Genomic DNA, 23,830 nt, shown 5'->3' on the forward strand with positions numbered 1-23,830 from the left:
GTGTAGGAGGTTAGATCCATGTTTATTGAAGATGAAGGATCCAGGAATTCTCCTGGAAGTAGAAGTGTCGTTCCATAAACGAGTTGAGCCGCAGTGTATCCAATGTCAGCTTTGACTGCATTGCGAATACCTAGTAAGACGAGTAGAAGAGCGTCGGCCCACTGTGAAACGTTTGCAGCTGATAGTGAAGCTTTCAGTTGTCGGTGAAAACGTTCTACCAACCCGTTTGCTTGTGGGTGGCAGGCGGTCGTTCGGAAGCGAGTGATTCCTAAAAGTGTGTGGATGTACCGAAAACGATGGGAAACGGTCGCGCAATATCATAGACTGATTAAAGTTAGACACATACACCATTGGATACTATTTCATTGTTCTGAGGTGTAACCGTTCGCAAGATTGTTTTCCAGTTGTATATGACCATTACTAGGGGATCTCACACGACGGCGAGACGACCTTTCAGTATATCCATGTTTCCAATGATTGTTCAATTTCGGTGGGTTCGTGATATCGACAAAATTCAACAGTTTACACAACCATGTACTAATCAGTATTATTATAGCCATGTACATGAAACCAGGGTAATTCTAACTTCACTGAACAAGGATAGAAGAGGTTGTCGCATGAATATTCAACTTCAGATAAGTAATTAGGCATCACGTGTTTTTAAGGCAAATGGCTACGATAGAGCTTCCGGATTTACTATGATCTCGTTTTATTCCCAAATTCTTAGTAAGCAATGAGCTAGTAATGTACTAAATGTCAAGTAAACTGAGTAATAAAAATAATGTGTTTGTAATATTTCAGTGAATAGGAAACTAAGTTTCACATGTTTTGACTTATCTATCCGCTAATGAAGTGATCTGTACTAAGTCATGAAACATCATAAACCTATTTTTCTATTTATTGGGATATTACGGAATATTATTTTGATCATCGTCTATCCAAGGCTGAATCTATTTGAACTTACCAAGTCCAGCCTTGATACTGAAAACTACAAAATCGTGTATACTTTTCACCGGACCACACTTAGGAATATAAACTATGTATATGGATTTCATCTGCTTTTGGGTTTGTTGTCGAACACAACGATATACTGTTTCTGTATATAGTTCTAGTAGAAAATGTTGATAATCCAACTGTTTATTTCATAGGTGATCATCAACATAATATTTACGTCTTAAAATCATTCAACGTTTGATAAATAAATTGAAATTGAAATCACTGTCGATCTGAATCAGTAAGCTAACAAGCAAGTGAAACCGAGAATGCACTTAAAAAGGTTATTAAATTTGTACTGGCATTTTTCTCAAGCTTTCGGTATTTCTAATAACAATGTAATAGTATTTTGTACATTTTTTACTCATTGCTATATTTAAATTCGACTGTTTAATCTCTACTGATCTCGGAGATATTTACATGTCAGTCTTTATGATATCCTATGTGATCATTCACATGATTATCAATACTCGAATTCACCATTACTATCATAAACACTAAGAGAATACTGAAACAGAATGCTGGTCACCCTTAAAATTATTAACATGCATAATAAAAACAAGTCAAATCCTTTGTCTATATTTAACAGATTACACGAAAAAAAAGGAACCTAATGAAGATAAATGCATAAATTCAATCTGAATTTAGAATTACTAGAACTGGCAAAAAATATTAAGATAATTTCGACAAGATTATAAATTGCATATATCAGCAGACGATCATTTCAAAAATGTGGACAATAGAAAAATACTTAGTAGATGGTACGCAATATAATATTATGTACAACATAGTGTTTTTTAAATTTGATAGACAAGAAAATGATAATTCTAAAGAAATGACAAATGTTACAATTGTTGTAGATAAAATCCAACTTTTTCATAGACTCTTTTACAACCTGAAACAGAGAAGAACTTGCTCCCTTCCGGTGACCATTCAAGTTCATCCAGGACAAATTGAACCATATCTTCGGAAAATGTGACATTACGTCGCTTAGCAGCGTCTTGAACACATTTTCTAACATGGGTCGGCTGTAATGGCAAGAATGGAATAACAGCTGTGATCAGATGTTTAGTAATTAGCTCAGAGTACTGAAGGCCACCTATGATAACAAAGGGAAAACAAAACACGTTACATAACTCTAAATATCAACGATAATTTATCATCACTTTTTCGTAAAGCAACACGATCACAATCATCATACAAAATGAAGCTAACAACGGTTCTTGTCAATGTCTAGCTATACACAACACTGAATCATTACAAGTCTATTTTAAAACATTTTGTCTTGAGAGGAATTTTTTTGAAGTGAATGCAACCATTTTTATATCCGGTATTATTTTAAAGAAAGACAATGAATTTTCTCACTCAGTTGAAATTTCCGCGAATAATGATTAGTGTGTTTCTGAGTTCGACAGATACAAATAGTATGTATCATCAATTGAAATACCCGGAAGCAGAAGATCAAAGAAAAGAAAACGAGAGCAAGGAATGACTGCTGTAAGAACGAAAGAACAATCAAGTCTGGGACGATTGATTGACACTTTTCAAATGAGTAATTTACTGTATGGTTATCAGATTTTACTAAGACATTCTGTAATTTTGTGTTCAAATACATCTGGTTGTCCCCACTTGTGTTTTTGTATACTACAAGTGGTCTTAGAAATCCAAATAATCAATCAATTATTTTGATTAAGAATAATTTGTGATTTAGTTACATAAAAACATAAATAAAACACAATTCACTCTTACAGCTCAACTGTAACATTCCCATAGTTTGAAACTTATGGTATCAAGAAATAACTAGTTTAATTTAACCATTGAAATGGGACTTTCCCTTTTTCAATCATTTAACGTACTTTAATGATCAAATGTAGATTTTTGTACTCAGCTTCAAGCCATAGGGATTCCCTTATATGAAAACTAATCGGTTATCTGAAATGAGGTAAAAAGTTGGGGGTTTTGTACGTGAAACTCAATGGTTGAAAGCTGAATACTTTACAATCATATAAATCACCGCTAATCTTCAAGAACTAAAATGTTGCTTCATTAGCAAAAACGGAACAGAAATACACTACATCAAAATTCTATGTAGTTAATTATTCCATAGAAAAATGAAAGTCAAGTTAAGAAAGATAGGTAACTAAAAATCCAATACAGTTGATTTATTGTTTAACGGGATTAATGAATTTTATTTACGTCTCACAATTTCCAAATGCAGTTTTGTTAAGTGTAGATTGGATTTTTTTAAATTTGATAACAAAGAAATCCGAATCTGATACTGGTATACATCCCCCCCTAAACAAGAACCTAATCAGTTATTTTAATGAGGAAAAACCAAGAGTGAATGGAAAGCTATATACTGACAAAATAATTTGAAATTTATGCATAAACTCATTCGGTTACATAGATACGTATTCCACAGAAAATCAGGCCGGATTACCAACCATTAGCATGAATCACCCCAAATCCCCTTACTAGCCACTTAGCAATGGATTGATGTCTAATTTTCCTGCATATCAGTAAGGATTTAGCTTTTGTCTTTAAAAAAATCGACTGAATTGTCTCGAATTTAATTTTCCTTTTAACGTAAGATTTCTATAAAAAAGCTTCTTGTATATATCAATTACATATATTAATTATTGTGGCATTCAATCAGAACTATTAGATAGATTGTTCGAATCCTACATATAAAATAACACTGGTTTTTACTAAATGGAATAAATATGGTTAAAATCACAGTGAGTCATAGATAAGTATGCATGTTGGTTCCAGTTCGTACAACTTTTATCAGGCCAGCGAAACAGTACTAACTCTAATTAGAAGAAATAACACAACTTGAGATGTAAGGAAAGATAAAGAACAAATCCAACTATAACCAATGTTGGGTCATGTCACTCAACATTGCCAAACAGAGATTATAACTAATGTGTAATCTTCGACCAGAATATGTTTGCAAAAACGGAACGGATCATAGGTTGTCTTCAGAAATTTAATAGTTGAATTCATGAGTCGATTTAACCAAGATCACCCTGGAAAACCTGGGTGGCTGTTCCGTCCTAGTATGGGACTCCTGAAAAGTCCACACTCGCGATCCCGCACGCAGGATTCGAACCCAGGTCATCTTGTAATTTCTTATTTCACTGTCATCCATCGGTAATAAATGGGACTATCAAAAGGCCGCATATTAATAAACGCGACCATTGAAAATGGGAACAACATTTTTAATGGCGTGAAATATGTTCAAGTTAACCTCTGACCCTTTACCTTACGGCCAGTTGAAAACGTAGTTTTCTAAACCTATGATGAAGTCTACTTCCAACAAATATTGTGATCTTTTAATTTGATAATCAATTGCTATTATTATTGTCCTAGTCATGTTATCCTGTACATCAATTTCGAACAGCTAGGATACAATTTATTAAAAAGAATGTTTGTGTGGGCTTGATTTTCAATATATAAAGAGTTTGTGAGACAATTTCAGGTGATCGAAAATGTGATAATTAATAAATTTATCGTATTACAGCGCCACCTACACTTCACCGTACGATATTCAACACATCTCCAAATATTGTTGTTGCCATTTTAAAAAAAAAGTGTAATCATTCACTACTAAAATGCTTGCGCCCTTGTTGCTCTTCATGCATTGTAAATCCATTCAAATAAGATGTAAATAATAGTCTAGAATGTAATTCGTTGACCTTACATACAATTGTTTAACTCTAAACTCTAATCAAATACTTTACTTCATAACAAATAGGTACGAATTTATCTTACATATCATTACATTTTACTGCAAATACTTAATCGTACTTAATTGTATGACTTCTACATCTTTGATTACCTGATATTGCTTAACAAACTCTTGATATATTGAAAATTGAGCTCACATAAACATTCTTTTTAATAAATTGTATCCTAGCTGTTCGAAATAGATGTACAGGATAACATGACTAGGATAATAACAATAGCAATTGAGTATGAAATTAAAAGATTACAATATTTGTTGGAAGTAGACTTCATCATACGTTTCGAAAACTACGTTTTCAACTGGTAGGGTGGTGATGTATTATTTATGTTACAATAAGATCAATTAATAAAGATTTACAACATCATTAAGTGATCTGGTATATTTATCTTGAACTCTAGGGTTAACCTAGTATTACTGACTTATTGGGGCTACTATAAATTGAGAGTACTCTGGGGATATCTGTGATCAAATATTTGAAAACTATGAATTAAGTATGATACTACAGGTCATATTTTCCAGCTACAAAGCAGTACAGAGAGAACTATTGCATAGTACATTGGCCATTTATTTCCAGACAAGGGTAACAAGTGGTGCACGTCGGAAAAAGTAGAACAAGCTTTCTGTACTCGTGCTAAGATCGCTTTGCCCAGAAGCTGATGAAACTTTCAAGAAAAGTGATTTGATAGACGTATGGAAATATTCAAATCATAAATTGGCGCAGATTCATTGGAACGCCTTCCATTCTGAAGTACAGAATTGAATTTATGAAAAATGCTACTGAGTGTATGTAATTGCGGGATTTATATCTTGAAACTGGTGAAGTATCCCTGTTAACTTGTAGCATGATTCAGGCTTAAAATAGTTAGAAATGCATAGATGGAGAATGTACATAAACACTATTCAACGTGTTCTCTGCATTTAGGTATTTCACAGGGAGAGGTCATCATAATAGCTAAGTGGAGATGTCAGTAACCACAGATAAGTTTTGCAAGTGTTGAACTATTGAAAGGACTCAAAAGAATGAATTGATCTCTTTACCAACAATAATAAGTTATCACAAAAAGGAATGTAGAAACCAAATACCGCTCTGGTTTTCACTATACATAAAGTGATATCATCACTAATACCAACACCAACATGTACACAGCTACCTAAATACAAACTTCTTGACTATTTCTAACTGCTTATTACCAAAAGTGAGTGTACGCACAGGTCTTGCCAGTCTTTTAAGTGTTTTGCACTTTGAAGGCGCAAAGCACATGACATACTTACAGACACTGAATGCTAAATGTATAAGTGCGGATTGCACAGCTCAAGTATCATCGCACGTTTATGTGTTTGCACGTTAAGACAATACCATCGGCATACTGAAGGTCGAAAAGTCTTTCACAATGTAACAAATTCACGCTACCACTACCTAATTCCATCAGAGCTGTTTCCAGAACCTTATCAATGCTATGGTTGGAGAGGAATGGTGAGATTGCCCAACCACCTCTTACCCCACCGGATGAATGAAGCATTGGAGAGAGGTGCCATGCCATTATTCTGTCTAAGGTATTTGTATATGGGGACTTCAAGATGTTAACAAGCTTTTCAGACACACCCTTCTTCAGTAAACAGTTTAAGAGAACAGCCTTGTTCAATGTGGCTCCGATTTCAAGAAACATTACGATTGTTGGTCTGTTATAAGCATAGTGGTGTACTAACGTTTGTTGGAGAAAGGAGATATGATCAATACATCCTCGACCAAGACGAAAACCAGCCTGCTCCTTATGAGCCAATCTTCCGCGGGTTGGGAAGTGTGACGAAAACTAACAGTTTGGAAGCCATCGGAAGTAGGTTTATCCCTCGATAGTTACTGCATAGGTGACGTAAACCCTTTTTAAAGATAGGAAAGACTACCACCTTATACCAGGATATCAAAACACTCAATTCAATAACCAGAAGTTCCCCATCATTCTTAAAAGGGGCTGAGGGTAAGCTGTCTGGTTCTGGTAACTTATGAGCTTTCATGAGTTTCCTGAAGAACTCCGCCCCTTTAAGTGGGTCAGTCGCCACCGGCTATAGAGGACAAGGCAGTCTGGTCGATGTCTCTGGGATAACTAACCACATGATCTATTTCTCGAAGAACTGTTCAAAACCCAGGATGTCGGTAGATGTTATTGATCAGCGTACCGTCAGATCCACAGATTGTTCCACCCACACCAGACTTCCTGCCCCCGGTGGTTCGGATGGATTGGAAGATCTCCAGCTTCTTCTAACTTGTCGGCTACAACGTAGGACCAGGCACATATGTGCATCGGTCCAGGTTGCCATACCGCATCAGCACAACAAGATGAACACCGGATTCATAGCAGTGGTTATGTCAAAGGTGGTAATATATAAGAGAAAGATTGCATATAGACATATAGTACAAGAAGAAAAAATTGGTTCGTAGAAAGAAAGGTATGAAGCGATTTTAATCTCTTAGTTTAAGGGAAGACAGGGAGTGTATACACCGACGCCATTGTGATCGATTCTGAGCCATGTCACCAAGAGTCTCCAACCATTGGTTACGAAAGTCACGCGGACCCCAACCAAGTAGTCTGCATCTAGCAACATGGCTCAGACTAGAAGTTAGTGACTTCAAGCACTGATGCCACGTTTTGGTTTGGCCGCCCCTAACTTTCTTCCAACCATCTCCAATACCGGATAGCATTGCACGTCGTGGTAATCGGTATTCAGGCATACGTAACACGTGGCCCGACCATCTCAGTCGATGAAGATTCATAACCTCATCAACTGATTTACCATCATTTCCTAATACCCTGCGTCTAACCTCACTATTACTTACCCGGTGATCCCAGCAGACACCAGCAATATTTCTAAGGCATCTGTGGTCAAATACTAGTAGCTTACGAGTACCTTCTACTCTTAATGGCCATGTTTCGCTGCCGTAAATTAAAACATAACGGACTGCCGCGCAGTATACTCGTCCTTTTATTGATAGACGGATATCTCGCCTTCGCCACAGGTGACGTAAGTTAACAAAAGCCAAGCGAGCTTTTCGAATCCGTGTTGAGATTTCGTCAGACACCAAACCATTAGGGCTGATCAGACTTCCAAGATAAGTGAAGTTGTCAACGCGTTCGACTACTTCACTCCCTATTCTTAGTTCAGGTGTTAACGCAGACCAGTCCTGAAGCAACAAATTGCATTTAGAGGGAGAGAAGCGCATTCCAAACATTCTGGCATTGTTGCTTAGTGCTACCAGAAGACTCTGCATTTTGTCAGCGTCTTCACCAAACAGGACTATATCATCTGCGTATTCTAAGTCGATAAGTGGACCTCCTGGAAGGAGATCAATACCCGAGAACTCAGTCGACGAGAAAGTTATTTCCATCAGTAGATCTATGATGAAGTTAAACAAAAATGGGGAAAGTGGACAGCCTTGACGGACACCACTTGAGGTTGCAAAAGTAGATGGCAGTTCGCCATAAGCTCTGACTCGACTAGTAGTGTTCGAGTAAAGAGCCTTTACAAGGTTTATGTACTTCTGGGGTACGCCTTTCAATGACAGACACTGCCACAGAATCTCGCGGTCTACAGAGTCAAATGCTGTTTTTAAGTCGAGAAAGACCACCATTGTCGGACACCGATAAGTATGCCTGTGTTCTAGAATCTGACGAATGGTGAATATGTGGTCGATGCAGCCACGAACAGGTCTGAAGCCAGCTTGGTTCTCTCGTGTTTGCAGTTCACGGGTCTTAGTTAGGCGTCTGATAATTATCGGGGCTAGTATTTTAGATATTATATTAGTTAAACTAATCCCTCTGTGGTTGTCACAGGATGATTTTGACCCTTTCTTATATATTGGGACGATAAGTGATTGTGACCAGTTAGATGGGATAACGTCTAACTCCCAGATCTTAGCTAAAATATTAGTCAACCTAACCGCTAAAATTGGACCACCATCCTTAAAGACTTCTGGAGCCAGTTCATCTGGACCAGCTGCCCTTCCTCGTTGCAGATTAACTATAGCCTTTTGAACTTCTGCTAGAGTTTGGGGACCTGCTTCAATGTTCCATTCACGCTGTCTGGGAGTGGAGGGTAGTTTCAGAGTAGCTGAAGGCCAGTTGAACTGTTCTCTGAAATGTTCCGCCCATCGTTCTAAACGTCTGGACTGAGAGCAGATGAGTATCGTCTTTTTCCGGTATAATCTCACTTACACTTGACTTATTAATTCCAGTTTATTTTATTAGTCTGTAAAGCTGTCTTGTGTTCCCTATAGTCGCCGCCTTTTCCATCTCTTTTGCTTTCATTCCCCACCACTGCTCACGGTCATTTCTTAGACTTTTTCTTAACCTAGATCTGATTTGTTGTCGCTCTTCATCATGTTCGAAACCTGGTGGGACGAGTTTGCGAGAATCCATCAGTGTGATAGACTTTAAAGAAATCCACTGGTTCTTTGTAACTCTGTGGTTTAATTCGCTAATAGGTGTCACTGCTGTTTCCACAGCTGCTTGTATGTCTTTTCAAGCAACATCTGGGTCAGCCTCGTCTTCAGAACTACCTAATTGTGACCTCAGTTGATCTTGAAACCTATTTTTGGTTTTCTCGTTACTCAACTCAGTTCTAATGGGTCTTTTTGGTGTAGCTTTTTTGCGTCCAGTGAGGCGCAAGCAGATGCGTCCCCGTATTAGGGCGTGGTCGGAGTCCAAGCAGGTACTCCAGAATGAGCGACAATCTTCTACCGACCCTCTCCAACGATGACTGATGGCAATATAGTCTATTTGAGTCCATCATTGGTTTGGTGTAGGGGGTCGCCATGTTAGACGATGTCTCTCCTTATGCTTAAAATTTGTGTTTGCTAAAAATAAGCGATTGTCTGAGCACAGTTGCAGCAGACGGTCACCATTATCTGTTCGCTGTGCCGGAATGCTAAAATACCCACCTAAATGCCTTTCTGTTTGGTTTAAACTACCTATCTGAGTATTAAAGTCACCCCCTATGAGTACTATGTCTGATCGTTTAGCTTTCTGAAGAAGTTCAGAAAGCTTTCTGTAAAATTCATCTTTCACATCATCTGAGCTGCAGTCAGTGGGAGCGTAGGCAGAAACGACGAAAAGGCAACGACGTGTGTCCCTATCCTTCCGAGTTCTTACGGAGCCGTTTAGCCGAACAGCACATAGACGACTGTTGACCGGGATCCACTCTAGCAGTGCTTGTTCCGCCCTCGTGCTTAGTGCTATGCCTACACCTGCCAGTCCACGAGAACTGGCTATCGGGTCACCAGATACACGTAGGGTATATCTCGTTGGCTCTCCGTTTTGCCGAGGTGAGGTCAAGTGAATGACCACACTGGAATCCTGTAGGCGTGTTTCGGAGACACAGCATACATCAATGGAAAGAGATTCTAGGGTTTTAGCCAAGGAAGCCTGCTGACCGATTTGACATAGGGTTCGTACGTTGAAGGCTCCAATGTGTAGTTTGGAGCGAGGTTTCAGTAGACCTGGGACAGAGTTTTGAGCACTAGAATCGCTGGCTATGGTGACATTTGAAGAGAAAGCCGAAAAAGGAAGTTTAGAGTTGAAAGTCGATGTAGGAGGAGTAATAAAAAGTGAAGACGGAGGTTGATTATGAATACAGTGGTCTTGAGCGCTGTTAGAGGTATGAGGGCGGTTATCACTTCCCGGTTGCTCACACCGTGGAAGGGTTGTTCTGGAGGTGTCTGAAAGGGAAATTGGATTAGAGGTGGTCTTAGTGACCTGAGAGCGTGACCGCAGTGCCCAAGGGACAACTGCTTGAGGTCGGTCACACACGACCTTTTTATGGGCAATTTTTGTGTTAGCTCCGTACTTGTTGAAACCTTACCAGTCAGTCAGTCAGTCAGTCAGTAAGAACGTAGAACTTCGAACGTACGTACATCAGTTCGAGTTGACACACCACATTAGCACAGAGATACAGTTGTCGATTCAAATCCCGTAGTGGTAGAGGTAATAAGAGTATAAGCAGTAATCGGGAAGATTAGGGTTTGGAGATGCTAATTAAAGAGTATAATCCAGCGAAATAAATTTGGAAAGAGGAAAAAGAAAGGGACATGAAGAATTCAGAAGATTAGAATTTGGGAGAACACAGAGAGTGGATGCACCTGGGCCATTGCAAACGATTTTGAGCCATGTCATTCAGGGTCTCTAACCATCGGTTGCTATCATCTCGCGGTCCCCAACCAGGTAGTCTACACCTACCAACATGACTCAGACCACTTGTCAGTGACTTCATGGACTTGTGCCATGTTTTGGTTTGGCCGCCTCTAGCTTTCTTCCAACCGACTCCTATACCACTGAACATAGCACGTTGAGGCAGTCGGTCGTTGGGCATACGTAACACGTGTCCCAGCCATCTCAACTGATGAAGTTTCACTACGTCATCAATTGATTTGCCATCCTTACCTAGTACCTGTTTCTTAACAACTGCATTACTTACTCGATGGTCCCAGGATATACGAGCAATATTTCGAAGACACCTAAGACCAAATACTAGTAGCCTACGGATATCCTCTACTCTTGCCGGCCATGTTTCACTGCCATAAAGTAGGACGGAACGAACTGGTGCGCAGTAAACGCGTCCTTTGGTTGATAGACGGATATCTCGCCTACTCCATAAATGACGCAAGTTGGCAAAAGCTAGTCGAGCCTTCTGTATCCGCGCTGAGATTTCGTCACACACTAAACCACAAGGGCTGATGAGACTTCCAAGATAAGTGAAGCGGTCGACACACTCAACTACTTCACTCCCTATCACTAGTTCGGGTGTCGATGTAACCCAATCCTGAAGCAACATTTTGCATTTCGAGGGAGAGAATCGCATCCCGAACATGCTTGCATTGTTGCTTAGAGTGGTCAGAAGACTCTGCATTTTGTCAGCGTCTTCACCAAATAAAACTATGTCATCTGCATATTCTAAGTCAACAAGTGAACCTCTCGGTAAAAGTTCAACCCCTGGAAATTTAGATGAGGAGAGTGTTATCTCTAAAAGTACGTCGACCACAAAGTTGAACAAGAATGGGGAGAGTGGACAGCCCTGACGAACACCACTTGAGGTAATCAATTCTGATGACAGTTCGCCATAAGCTCTCACTCTACCAGTTGTGTTCGAGTAGAGAGCCTTTATAAGGTTAATGTACTTCTTTGGTACTCCTTTCAGTGACAAACACTGCCATAGAACCTCACGATCAACAGAGTCGAATGCCGCCTTAAGGTCGAGAAATACTACCATTGTGGGGCGTCTGAATGTGTGTCTGTGTTCTAGAACCTGACGTAATGTGAATATCTGATCTATACAACCACGTCAAGGTCCAAAACCGGCCTGGTTTTCTCTAATCTGCTCTTCACGAGCTTTGATTAGGCGTCGAAGTATTATTGAAGCTAATATTTTAGACACTATATTAGTCAAACTGATTCCTCTGTGATTGTCACAAGAGGGCTTTAGTCCTTTCTTATAGACTGGCACAATCAGTGATTGAGACCAGTCAGATGGGATTACGTCCAGTTCCCAAATTCTACCTAAGACCTCGGTTAATCTCATTGCTAATACTGGACCACCATCCTTAAAAATCTCAGGAGTAAACCTGTCAGGGCCTGCTGCTCTCCCTCGTTTCAGATTTCCTATGGCTTTTTCAACTTCGTAAAGGGTCGGAGGACCTACATTAACTTGCCATTCAGGTTGACTAGAGATCGTGGGAAACCGAAGTGTGGCTGAAGGCCAGTTGAACTGATCCCTAAAGTGTTCTGCCCATCGATCCAATCTCCTGGATTGAGAATGAATAATATGTCCATCTTTCTCTGAGATTGTTTCGCTAACGGTCGGGTTCCTAATTCCAGTTTCTTTAACGAGTCTGAACAATTGTCTGCTACTACCTATTGCCGCTGCCTTTTCCATCTCTCTTGCTTTCGCTACCCACCACTGTTCGCGATCATTGCGTAGACTTTTTGTCAGCTTGCGCTTAAGCTGACTCCGCTCTTCATTATGTTCAGAGCCAGGTGGAATGAGTTTCCGAGCATCTATCAGTGCGATAGATGCTGCTGAGATCCAGTGTTGCTCCCTAACCTTCTGGTTTACCTTACTAGCAGATATCACTGCTGTTTCCACAGCTTTTCGGATATCATTCCATGCTGCCTCAGGGTGGGCATCACATACATGGCTGCCTAACTGTTTTCCTAGTTGTTCCTGAAATATACTCTTAGCTTGACTATCTTTAAGTAGGCCCCTAAGAGGTTTCCTTGCAGCGTCTTTCCTACGTCCAGTAAGACGCAAGCAAATACGCGCTCGCACTAGAGCATGATCTGAATCTAGGCATGTGCTCCAGAATGAGCGACAGTCTTCTATCGAGCCCCTCCATCGGTGGCTGATAGCGATGTGATCTATTTGGGTCCAACGTTGGGACGAATTAGGGGTCTCCATGTTAAAAGATGTTTTTCCTTATGTTTAAAGTTAGTATTTGCAAGGAACAGGCGGTTATCTGAGCATAGCTGCAACAGACGGTCGCCATTATCTGTTCTCTGAGCCACGACACCATAAGATCCACCTAGGTGTCTTTCCCTATCGCTTAGTTTACCTACTTGAGCATTAAAGTCACCGGCCACTATTACTACATCCGAGCGCTTAGCTTTTCGGAGAAGGTCCGAAAGCTTTCTGTAGAACTCATCTTTTACATCATCTGAGCTGCAGTCAGTGGGAGAATAGGCAGAGACGACGAAGAGGCAACGACGAGTGTCCCTATCTTTCCGGCTTCTTACTGTTCCGTTCAGTCGGACAGCGCACAAACGACTGTCTACTGGGATCCACTCTAAGAGAGCTAGTTCTGCCCTAGGACTCAATGCTATACCTACGCCGGCGAGGCCACGGGAAGCAGAATCAGGGCTTCCAGATACACGAAGCGTAAATCGAGTCAGTCCTTTATTTTGGCATAGTGAGGTCAAATGAATGACGCTACTTGGATCCTGTATGCGCGTTTCGGAGACGCAGCACACATCGATGGCGCGAGATTCTAAAGTTATAGCTAAGGAAGCCTGCTGTCCTATTTGGCAAAGTGTTCGTACGTTAAAAGCTCCTACGTGTAGTTTAGAGCGTGGTTTCAGGAGACCAGGAATGGCGTTCCACGTACTCGAATCGTTTGCCCTAGCGGTGCGAGGTGATAAAGAGACGTGGGGAGGGTTAGTCGGGGAGATAAGAGAGGTATTAGGAAGTGTAGGAAGGATTTGAATGTGACCAACTTGGTCTCTTGTGTTGTCACGGGTATGAGGGCTGACATCACTTCCCGGCTGCCCACACCGTGGAAGGGTATTTCTTGAGGAACCTGAAAAGGAAATTGGATTAGTGTTGGTCTTGACGACCTGGGAGCGTGACCGCAGAGCCCAAAGGACAACTGCTTGAGGCCGGTCGCGCACGGCCTTTTCGTGGAAGGTTTTTGACGTGTTAGCTCCGTTCTTCAAAGGGCCTTACCGCCGGAGACGGAAATCCGTGAGGTAAGGTGAGGTGTGACATTTTTAGGGTCGACCTTTTCTAACCCCACCTCTCCTTGTGGGAAGGCAGCATCGCTGTCATGCTGGTTGTCCGAGGGAAACACCTTACTGCCGTCACACCTCTGTACAGTCAGCAGTACGACTTCGCCTTCGGACCTTGGGTTTGTTGCTTTTAGTCTTACCGCTCTTCAACCGACCTGTCTGACATGGTAGGACCTCGAGGAACGGTTGTTCCAGCCAGTATAGCTCGGTTGCTTCATCACGATAGGCAAGCCCGACCACCACGTCAAGGTAGCAACAACAACTTGTCAGCACGCTCCGACTAACACAGATCTCGGTTCTTAGGCAAACTTTGCAAAACATTTTCACTTAACAATCTATGTTTGTCGTCAAACGCACGGTTGGTCGGAGTACACCGACGTGCTCAACGAGTTTTAGGAGCCTGGAGAAACCCAGTGCCTACAAACGGGAGGCTTCGCGAAGCCTCAAGCGACTTTATCGGAAATTTTCACGTCATAAAAATGCAAACAGTGTTCATTTATACTTTTTAGTGTGTTGGGAGTTAGACTTGAACTTAGCTTGGTTTGATATCTAGTTGTAACGGAAGCTGCATGGATTCGTTTAGGATGATGAACTTGTTGGTCACTGAGACGTAAGATAAGATTAGCGCGAACAAGGGCATGATCACAGCCTAGATAAGAACTCTAAAAGGAGCCACAGTCTTGTGCACAGCCACGCTAGCCGTAGTTGATCTCGATATGACCAATCTGACTAAAGGCTTGAGTTGTAGAGAGAGCGCCAGGTAATACACTGGCGATGACTGTGTCGATAGTGCTGACCAGAAACAGGTTGCAGTCTGTGCAGAGCTGCAGGAAACGGTAACCGTTATCCGACAAAAGAGTCCCCATTGACCACGTTGACGACTCTCCTCCGAGCACAGCCCCTCGAACTGTCCATCCGAATTTCCAGCTAGTAATACAACGTTTATCGAAGGAAATTTTGAGATCATTTGACTGGTAGTAAAGGTCATCCTTGATTGCATCCAGGTTACAATAAGTTTACTATTAAAAAGATTAACGAAAATTTAGTATTCTGAATGCTTTGCTATAAATATCTTGACGTGACATCATCAGTAAATACTAAAATACAGAATGATTAGTGAACAATGTGCTTTTCAGTGGTGAAAGGATTCCAGAGGCACGAATATTTCAGTGATGGTCTTTAAATGACGGACCAACTAGACTGTAACTGTAGCTCTGAGTTGTGATAGTATAAATATCTAAAGTATTATTCATTACCTTGAAGATGTAAATAAGCCTTACTGGATCAGTGTTAACAAGCTTCCCACTGAAAGTATCTAAGCATTGAACATTAAAATACTCTAGAGCCACTAATTTGAACAAAGAAAATCAAACAAAAGCAATATTCACCTTCATTATTAAATGCCGATTTGGCTAAAAAGCGATCGACATCTGTATAACGCAGATCTTCTCGCTTCTTTCCACCAACTAAATGCTCATACGTACGCCTATTGATATAATTACCACCAGCATTACTAATTTAGTGGGAAAAAACAAATTTAAACACGTACAAAACATTAGACATTACCATCATTTGAGATAACTTATGTAATAATACATGAATCAATAAATTTTAGAGAGGAGTGATTGAACTAAAGCTGATTTGAATGACTACATTAGAAAAGTGACTTCTCAATATGAACTTCACAAAACTAAATACCTAATGACAACGTTAAATATTATACTAAGTGCACCCAAGGAATTCATAAAACACAGATTCCTGAGATTTAATTAACCCTAATCAGTAAATTTACATCCCTCAAATTGATTAAGTGAACAGTAAAATACACCATGAACTGGTTCTATGTCCTTATTTAATTACCATTAACCTTACGTAAACCTAATCTTACACAAAAATATTTACTAAATCTAGACTACGTTGCAGTTGTATGTTATATGACTTTACCTCGATAGCATTGATCGAGAATTATAGAGGTATACTGAAAAGGTCTCAACGCATACATTTTCACATACCTCAAAAAGATGAATATTGACTTTCTAAAATCAACGCCTTCAACTGTTTCACGGACCTCTAGCAAAGGTGACAATATATCCAATATTCCATGAGGCATATTGTGCATTTCATCAAAAACAAATATTGATGTAGGGCACTCGGAAACAGCTGTATGTAGATCTCGATAAAGGCGTTCCTAAAAGTGAAAAATTACGGAATATTTGTTAATCAGAATGGTGATACTAAATTCTACACTCATAAAACTATGTGCCTACTGAAACTCAATTACTCCTACCCTTACGACAACTTTCAGGGTTGAATAAGTAAATAAGACCTGTACATAAGATGGCAAACTCAACCGTTCTTGTAGAAAAAACTGTCTACATGTGTACTATATCTCATGTTAGCAAAAAATAATGGGACACGATAAATAGAACACTGAACAATGAAAATATAAATCAATATTTGGGTGGGGTGACTTTTGGGGCACAACAAGCAATTTAAGCCTCAAGTGATAGATAAAAGCAGAAAAACTTTTGAGTGTAAACTTGAGGTACTTTCTTGATTAAAGTGAAGATCGCTAGTCATACTTTACAACTCGAAAACCATAAACTTCCATGAATTTTTCACCCTCTAAATCTAGTTAAAACAAATTCAACATAAAAAGAACTTGGTGATATATGCATATAACAGTGACGTTATCAAAAGATTGTAGTTATTTGTCCTGGGATTCCACACATAGGTAATAACTAACGGATATGTTTCCTGTCACCGAATAGTCAATGTCCAAGAAATGATGCCAAACGACGCCGAAGACAATGAGGATATATCACAAACTAAACAGGAATCTAGAATGAATACGGACAGAAGTGACCCCGAATGTCCTGGTACGGTCGAGAGTAGGGAGAGTCAGCTCTCCCTCTAGAAATGCCCTCACATGGCCACGTGAATACCACTACCAGGGAAGTCCTACTCATTACCTTTTCGCGGCATTACTGTTGTTTACGAAATTGAGAGGACGAAAAGCAAATGTCCGGTTCTTTAACTTGGTTGGTGAGTACGGAAGATCCACCTAGAGGAGTCGGAAAACCCTGATTCCTAACCAATGGTGCACATGGGCCCCAGGATCCTAAAGAAACAAATGGCATGTAAATCTATTGTTTGTCGCCGGCTATCATGGGACTGTATCTCCTTGGGCTAACCCACTGCCTTGTGGATTAAACCGTTGGGTCAAAGGCTCTGGGAGTGGGCCCCTAAGAAAATCATATGCTTCGTCTTGGGTACGCGGGAAGTATCATAGTCCTCTCACATATCGAACGATTTGTTTGACACATATGTATTTGATGCCTTGTACCGACTCATTCGCGTTCGAATAAACAAATAAATAAATACAACAGGGGAAAAGGGGTTATACGCCAGCGATGTAAAGGTTTTGATTTTTAGAATATATGGGGATACTAAACTCATGAAAATAATAAAGGGTACTAGGTATTTTAAAGTTTTAGCGATGCACTCTCGTTGACAGGTAATTTCGAAAAAAAAAAGTCATGATTGGCCAAGTGGAAATTTATTAAGGATATTGAATTTGAACACCAACGTAAAAATAAGGAATAACTGGCTGATATAGAGTATCTAATATTCATTAAAATATCAAATAGGTCTAGGTGATTAATAGCACATGCAAGCCAACCTTATACTCCGGAATATGGGAGGCATGTTTGAAGTGTATTGTCGCATCATAGAAATGGTAAAACCGACTCCTTGTTCCCAATTTCAAAACATTATTCGCGATAATATTTGAAACAAAATTCTTCCCAACACCAGTGTATCCATGGAATGACAATGCTAGAGGCTTTTGTGGCAAACCACCAGAAATATGATCGACTAAATGATGATACACACGCTCAGCTGCGATATGCTGACCATGCAATTCATCCGAAAGCGATCGTTCCAAGCCTGGAAATGAAATTTTGAGAACCTACTTGTTTTGTTGAAGTGAACGGCTGAAGAACAGCATTCATATAGGAGACAGTTTAGACGATACTTGTATATTACTCCCGTTATCGCTACTGAGAACGGTACAAGCGCGACAAACGGAAAAGCATTGCAACTTGCAAACAGGAGAAAGAGTATCACGTTGTAACGCATGCATCCAACTATGCCGCGTAATGTATCAGAAATGTAGTGTCAGTTATTATTTTAAGCCTATATATCTTATTCTAGTTTGTGGACAAACCAATCTATTCATTCTACTTGAGTCATATTTTGACCTTGTCAATTATTCGCTTATCAGTCTTGACTGTTTTTATATGAGCGTATATGTGTGTGCCCTTCTTATTCCATTAATCACATGTCTGTAGCTTTATTTTGTCTGATTATAAATATTGAGTAACGCTTGACCAAAATGGAGTTGGCTTCCCAGCCATCTTCCCTGCGTGTCATTTTGCTTTGCTCTGTTTCATTCGCTTCATATACAAAATATATGTATGCGCAGGTCGATTCTCGTTATTTGACTTATTTAATTCCGCTATTGACTAACGCGATTTAAGTCGACGATTATATACGAGAATAGGCGATAACAAACATTCATACTCTCTAAATGGAGTCGAGAACTACGGGCCACCAAAGAAGTCCAAATTCAGGTTGGCTTGGCCGGACCAGGTGGCTGTTCATTCATCGAACTGTGTTTGGTTGGTAAGAGGTAGATCTCAGTTACAACTGAAGGTAGCGACTTATTTTTCTGAATATAAAGGGGGAAATTAGTTTAAAATAGGACGGTAGATCATTAAAGAGCACAAAAGTTAACCTCCTACAGAGTCTACAGAACTAAGGTAAATGCTGAGCCTTCTATAAAAGGCTCCATCTGTATCACGAACTTTCGTGAGGGCTCTATCGTGTCCTGTTTTAAATGCATGTGATGAATCCCAATATTATGAAGTGGCCAAAAGAATTGTGTTACTGGAAGCAAACAATCACTTTTCTAATGCCATAGAACGTCATTGAAAATTTAACATACACCAATAGTGGTTAGTTTACATCAGCATAATGCTTTTATCGGAGCTCACCAGTGTTCATACACTATTAGATTAATTTATTCAGTGGTCCTCCCTCAAGTTTGCTTGTACAACTCTTGTCTCGGATTTCACTTTTTCCAAGTAGTCAGAATGGTTTAACTTCTCGAAATCAAGCGGTAAAGTCACTATGAAGATACTGAGCTAATTATCCCAGCAAACCGTACAATCGACATTAGACACATATATTGTATTTCTCACTTTCACGAGGCTTTCCACTTCCCCCTTTAGAACGAAAAAACTGGCACCTCACCAGGATGCTTGAAAACTTTACCCCATAAAGAAGAAATATAGATCGCTCTCTGGACGACACCGGAGGAACAATCTACTACCTAGCTGGTTAAAACCTTGTTCAATAAAAAAACTTACCAAACAAATGGTCACACCAAATAAGAGCTGATGTGAACCACTATTTTCTTAGTCAAGGAGTAAGTCCTAATCCATCATTTATCACTGTTCGGCTTCGGCATGTTTTCCCGTGTTGACTCGAAATAAACTACCGACTCTACTCTCGTTGTCAACCCTTAATCAGCTTTACAAACATGATCCCTTAAAGCCATGAAGACCTATCTTTCCCCCTGTGGTTGACCGTGAATTTCGCCTCAAACATCGTAATACAACTGTCACTGTTCGTACCTCTTAACCTTCAATTCTTATTCACATCCGGAACGATCGAGTCGGAAACTTTTCCTTATCCCAACCAGGAATTTTTAGACTAACAAACATGCTTTGAGCACGCAAATTTTCCAAATCAAGACTTCGTCGGTTCCTGATACTTGCTTAGATTAATTAAGAAGCATGTCTATGGGTCAACAAAGCAAATTCACCAACTCTTCAGCACTCGTTCATTGCACAGACAGCTCCAAGCCTGAAAAACGTCTTCATCGAGCTAAACATCAGGCTAGAGTTCTGGCAGATAAGCGAAGAAATAATAGAGTGCTATCACACAACCTAGACTCAACTACAATCTTTTAAATGATTTCCGAAGAATAAAATTCAGAAATCATAAGCAAAGATAGTCATTCAGTTAGTATGAGCTAACACTCAGAAGAAATTTCATTGCGAAAACCCGGTTTCTTGATGAAATAAAGGATTCGTAAAGCTGGTAAAATGTTTCCGTATTTAAGTGATATGTGAAAAAAAGGAAATTTTTTATTGACTTCATACACCGTCTGTTTAGAGAGTTTGGTATTGACCTTAGAAGCAATCGATTCAAAGTGGAACTAAAAGGATTAGATTATTGTTTGTAAAATCAAAATGTAATCTATAAATGCAAGATCACATCCTTCCACCCGATGATAAAGCGGAAGTCAGTGGGATACATGACACATCTATTAGAATAATAATCTAACCCGTGTTTTTTTAACTTACCATTAGTTATCTTCATAGCAGTGTGATATACTAAGTGTATGTCTAACCCATAATACAAGTGCCTTAACCATCTGATTTGCTTGTAACATGGAACTGGTAGAGACAGTGTATTCCAATTATGGGCTTTGATTAAAGCAGTATTCATACTTACCACAAACGTAAGACAAACTAATATCACAAAAGGAGGGAGAGTGACGTTACTGACCAGCAAACACAATCGTGAGGAGATAACTCCAATTCACTCATGTTTGTAGGGCAGAAGACTTTGTATAATTACGGCCGCTTATGGTCTAGTTGAGTGTTACAATCCACTGGTATTGATACTCATTTATTATGCAAAATACCTCATTAAATCGTGTTTAGAACGTCGAATTGGTCTCATTTCCTACCCAGTAATCCTATTACAGACAAACTAGACAATTCGCTAAAGACAAAGCCTACTCAAGACCCTATAAAATCTAGAAAAAGGGCTCTAACAGCTTCGACAAAAAAAGTGAGACAGTCATTTGTATATCAGAATACTGTTTTCTGCACTGTATTTTATACCTACATATAATCCCATACTTTCAGCTTCTTTCTGAACCACGTCCATTTGTCAGTTGTTTATCCAGCCATACCTTGTTTACACTTATTTTCTTTAATCTATTAGAATGCTCCCACTTAATAGGTTCCTTAACAAGTGAGAATTAGACTGAGTAGTCATACCATAACTATTCCTTCAAGAACATTGTCTGCTCTACTTCTTGTCCTTCCTTTATCTTGCACGCTTTTTCATCTCCCTTGGGATATGCCACCAAAAATATATGTGGAACGGGTGACTTCACCCTGCACCATCATGAAAGCCTTAGATAATCCGGAGGGATATAAGGTCGCGGTTTCTGGAAGCCCCCAACTTCACATAGATCTATTTTCGACCATCAGTTGCACGTCGTAACGCAACCTTCATAAACCGGGCCAACTGTGATACTGACAACACGATTCTTACTAAAGCCATCTACGTTCATATCTTATAGAATATCAACCCAGCTGAGTAATTTACTACAGTGACAATTGCATCTTTAGTAAGAATTTGATCTTGCCTGTAAACTGGCATGCCTCATGTAACAAACTGTTATTTGAGAATAAATTATTATTACTATTAGTAGTGAAGTCTACAGATGCCAGTTGTAACTAATTGTTACGTAATATACCAAACAGTGTGCATTTTTCAAACTGTGAGTTTTACGAAGTCATATATCGTCCAAGCCTTAGTTAAAGCCCCACACCTAGATGCCACATACATAATGCTGTTAAAAACAACTAGGAAACCGGCTAGTCAAGGCAAGCCGAGTTGTACATGCTGGAACCAATCGAAGTATTTTTTAGTAGGCAGAACTAAAGCTAATTACTGCCGGTAGAATAAACCATGATACATGACCCTTGATGCCAAACATACGATAATTGGGAAGATTTAAATCCAAAATTAAATATCTAGGGAAGGTCAGGAATGATGAATGCGGAGAAAGTGATCGATATGACATGACACGGCCATGCAGGTGTGGTCACTCTATGTAATCCCTTGCTGTTTCTATTAAAAATATTATCCTACCCTCGGCCCTAATGTATTCTCCAGATCTTATCAGCAATCTCTGACTGTCGCGTGGAACGAGTCAGTATAGGTAGTGGTGTGGCTCCTAAATAAGATCTCATATTTCGTACACATGGTTCCCTTTATTATTTTAAAGAGAGCAAGAATAAAGGTTGGTGCAGAATAATATGAATTCATTTTATTTCGTTAGGTTCTCATCAGCTGCTTACAACCTAAAATATTTGAAATTTAACGTTATTATAGGTATCGACATACTTATACATCAGAGGGCGATGAAAGATGAATATATGTAACATGATGTAGCAAAGATTTCGTTAGAGTTAATGAGGTCATAAAATTCTGTTTCGAATATATAGAGTTTGGGAGGGAAGGTTCCAGAACATTGAAATAGTGATTAGAAATCATGGAACTAAAACACATTAGTTTATTATGCAATGTTCTTTGACACAATCAAAGGTCTAGAGGTATCCCTTTCATGTTACCACCAACTGTATATACAAATTTACATGTATCTGCCAAAGCAATTACATTGGTAGAACGGAAAGGAGAGCCTACGTCCGATTCAAAGAACATATTCCGAAGGGTTTGAGATCAAACGGACTAAAAGCATTTATCAGCGCTGTCGCAAGACATCTCATTGACACAGGGCACGAAGTCGATATACTGAAGTCCTTCATGGTGATCAACAAACAATCAAATTCAAACCTTTTGAAATTTGCCGAAGCAACAGCAATCAAACGTTTAAAACCAGATCTTTGTATACAAAAAGAAACAGTAATAAATCTTTCTTTGCCCTGGTAACATTACCCCCCCCCTTTATTTATTACGTAATTCCAACTCTTTCTGAATCTTATAATTGTATCATTCATAACTGACCAATTTCAATTCATATCTCTCTCTATTAAAATTATTCTATTTTCAGTTACTTCATTTAATAATAAACTAATGTGTTTTAATTCCATGATTTCTAATCACTATTTCAAATATTTTAGGTTGTAAGCAGCTGATGAGAACCTAACGAAATAAAATGAATTCGCTACCGCGCTCGTTTCAAAAAGGGCAGTGATTTTTGTACTTGTTGTGATTATACTTGTTTTGGATACTTATTGCACTAAAAAGCTTTCTTGGTCTACTTTAACTAAGAGTTTTTTGGTTAAAGTTTGAAATTTTTTGCTACATTTTGTCCTGAGTATCTGTTTTTAGTCCTTGACTAACACTTGTGTTCACATTGTTGTCATTTTTTTGTTTTTAAACCTTTTAAATCGAATTACAATGGTTGGTAAGACTCACAAATGTGGGCAACCAAATTGTTTGTTCTCCGTTGAGGAGGGAATGCAGTGTGACGATTGTAAAAAGTGGTACCACAAAATGTGTACACGCCTAAGTCCAACGGCTTACAAAAGATGCTCGAAGCCTAACTCGCATTGGCTTTGTATGTTCTGCTGTACGGATAACAAGGTGCTAATTCAGGAGGCTATGGGCCTATTGGCTTTGACCTGCAAGAAAAACGATGACGGAAGCA

General features: G+C 39.5%; 1 protein-coding gene across 2 annotated transcripts; it reads right to left on the reverse strand.

Annotated features, from left to right (window-relative positions):
• Window positions 1-1,556: 1,556 nt before the first annotated feature.
• TOR1B_1 (Torsin-1B) lies at window positions 1,557-23,239 on the reverse strand (the record flags this gene model as incomplete). 2 transcript variants are annotated; one of them, XM_035730352.2, is made up of 7 exons in its annotated part: window positions 1,839-2,092; window positions 15,675-15,799; window positions 16,299-16,474; window positions 17,969-18,234; window positions 18,261-18,388; window positions 23,014-23,061; window positions 23,235-23,239. In XM_035730352.2, the coding sequence occupies 7 exons, from the start codon at window positions 23,237-23,239 to the stop codon at window positions 1,839-1,841; spliced, it is 1,002 nt and encodes a 333-aa protein (XP_035585647.1). The 2 variants fall into 2 exon arrangements, with proteins under 2 accessions (XP_051069587.1, XP_035585647.1); XM_051213599.1 differs by lacking the exons at window positions 23,014-23,061; window positions 23,235-23,239 and having other exon boundaries at window positions 1,557-2,092; window positions 17,969-18,444.
• Window positions 23,240-23,830: the final 591 nt, after the last annotated feature.

The sequence above is a fragment of the Schistosoma haematobium genome, chromosome 3 (genome assembly GCF_000699445.3).
Source record: "Schistosoma haematobium chromosome 3, whole genome shotgun sequence".
Taxonomy (NCBI): Eukaryota; Metazoa; Platyhelminthes; class Trematoda; order Strigeidida; family Schistosomatidae; genus Schistosoma; species Schistosoma haematobium.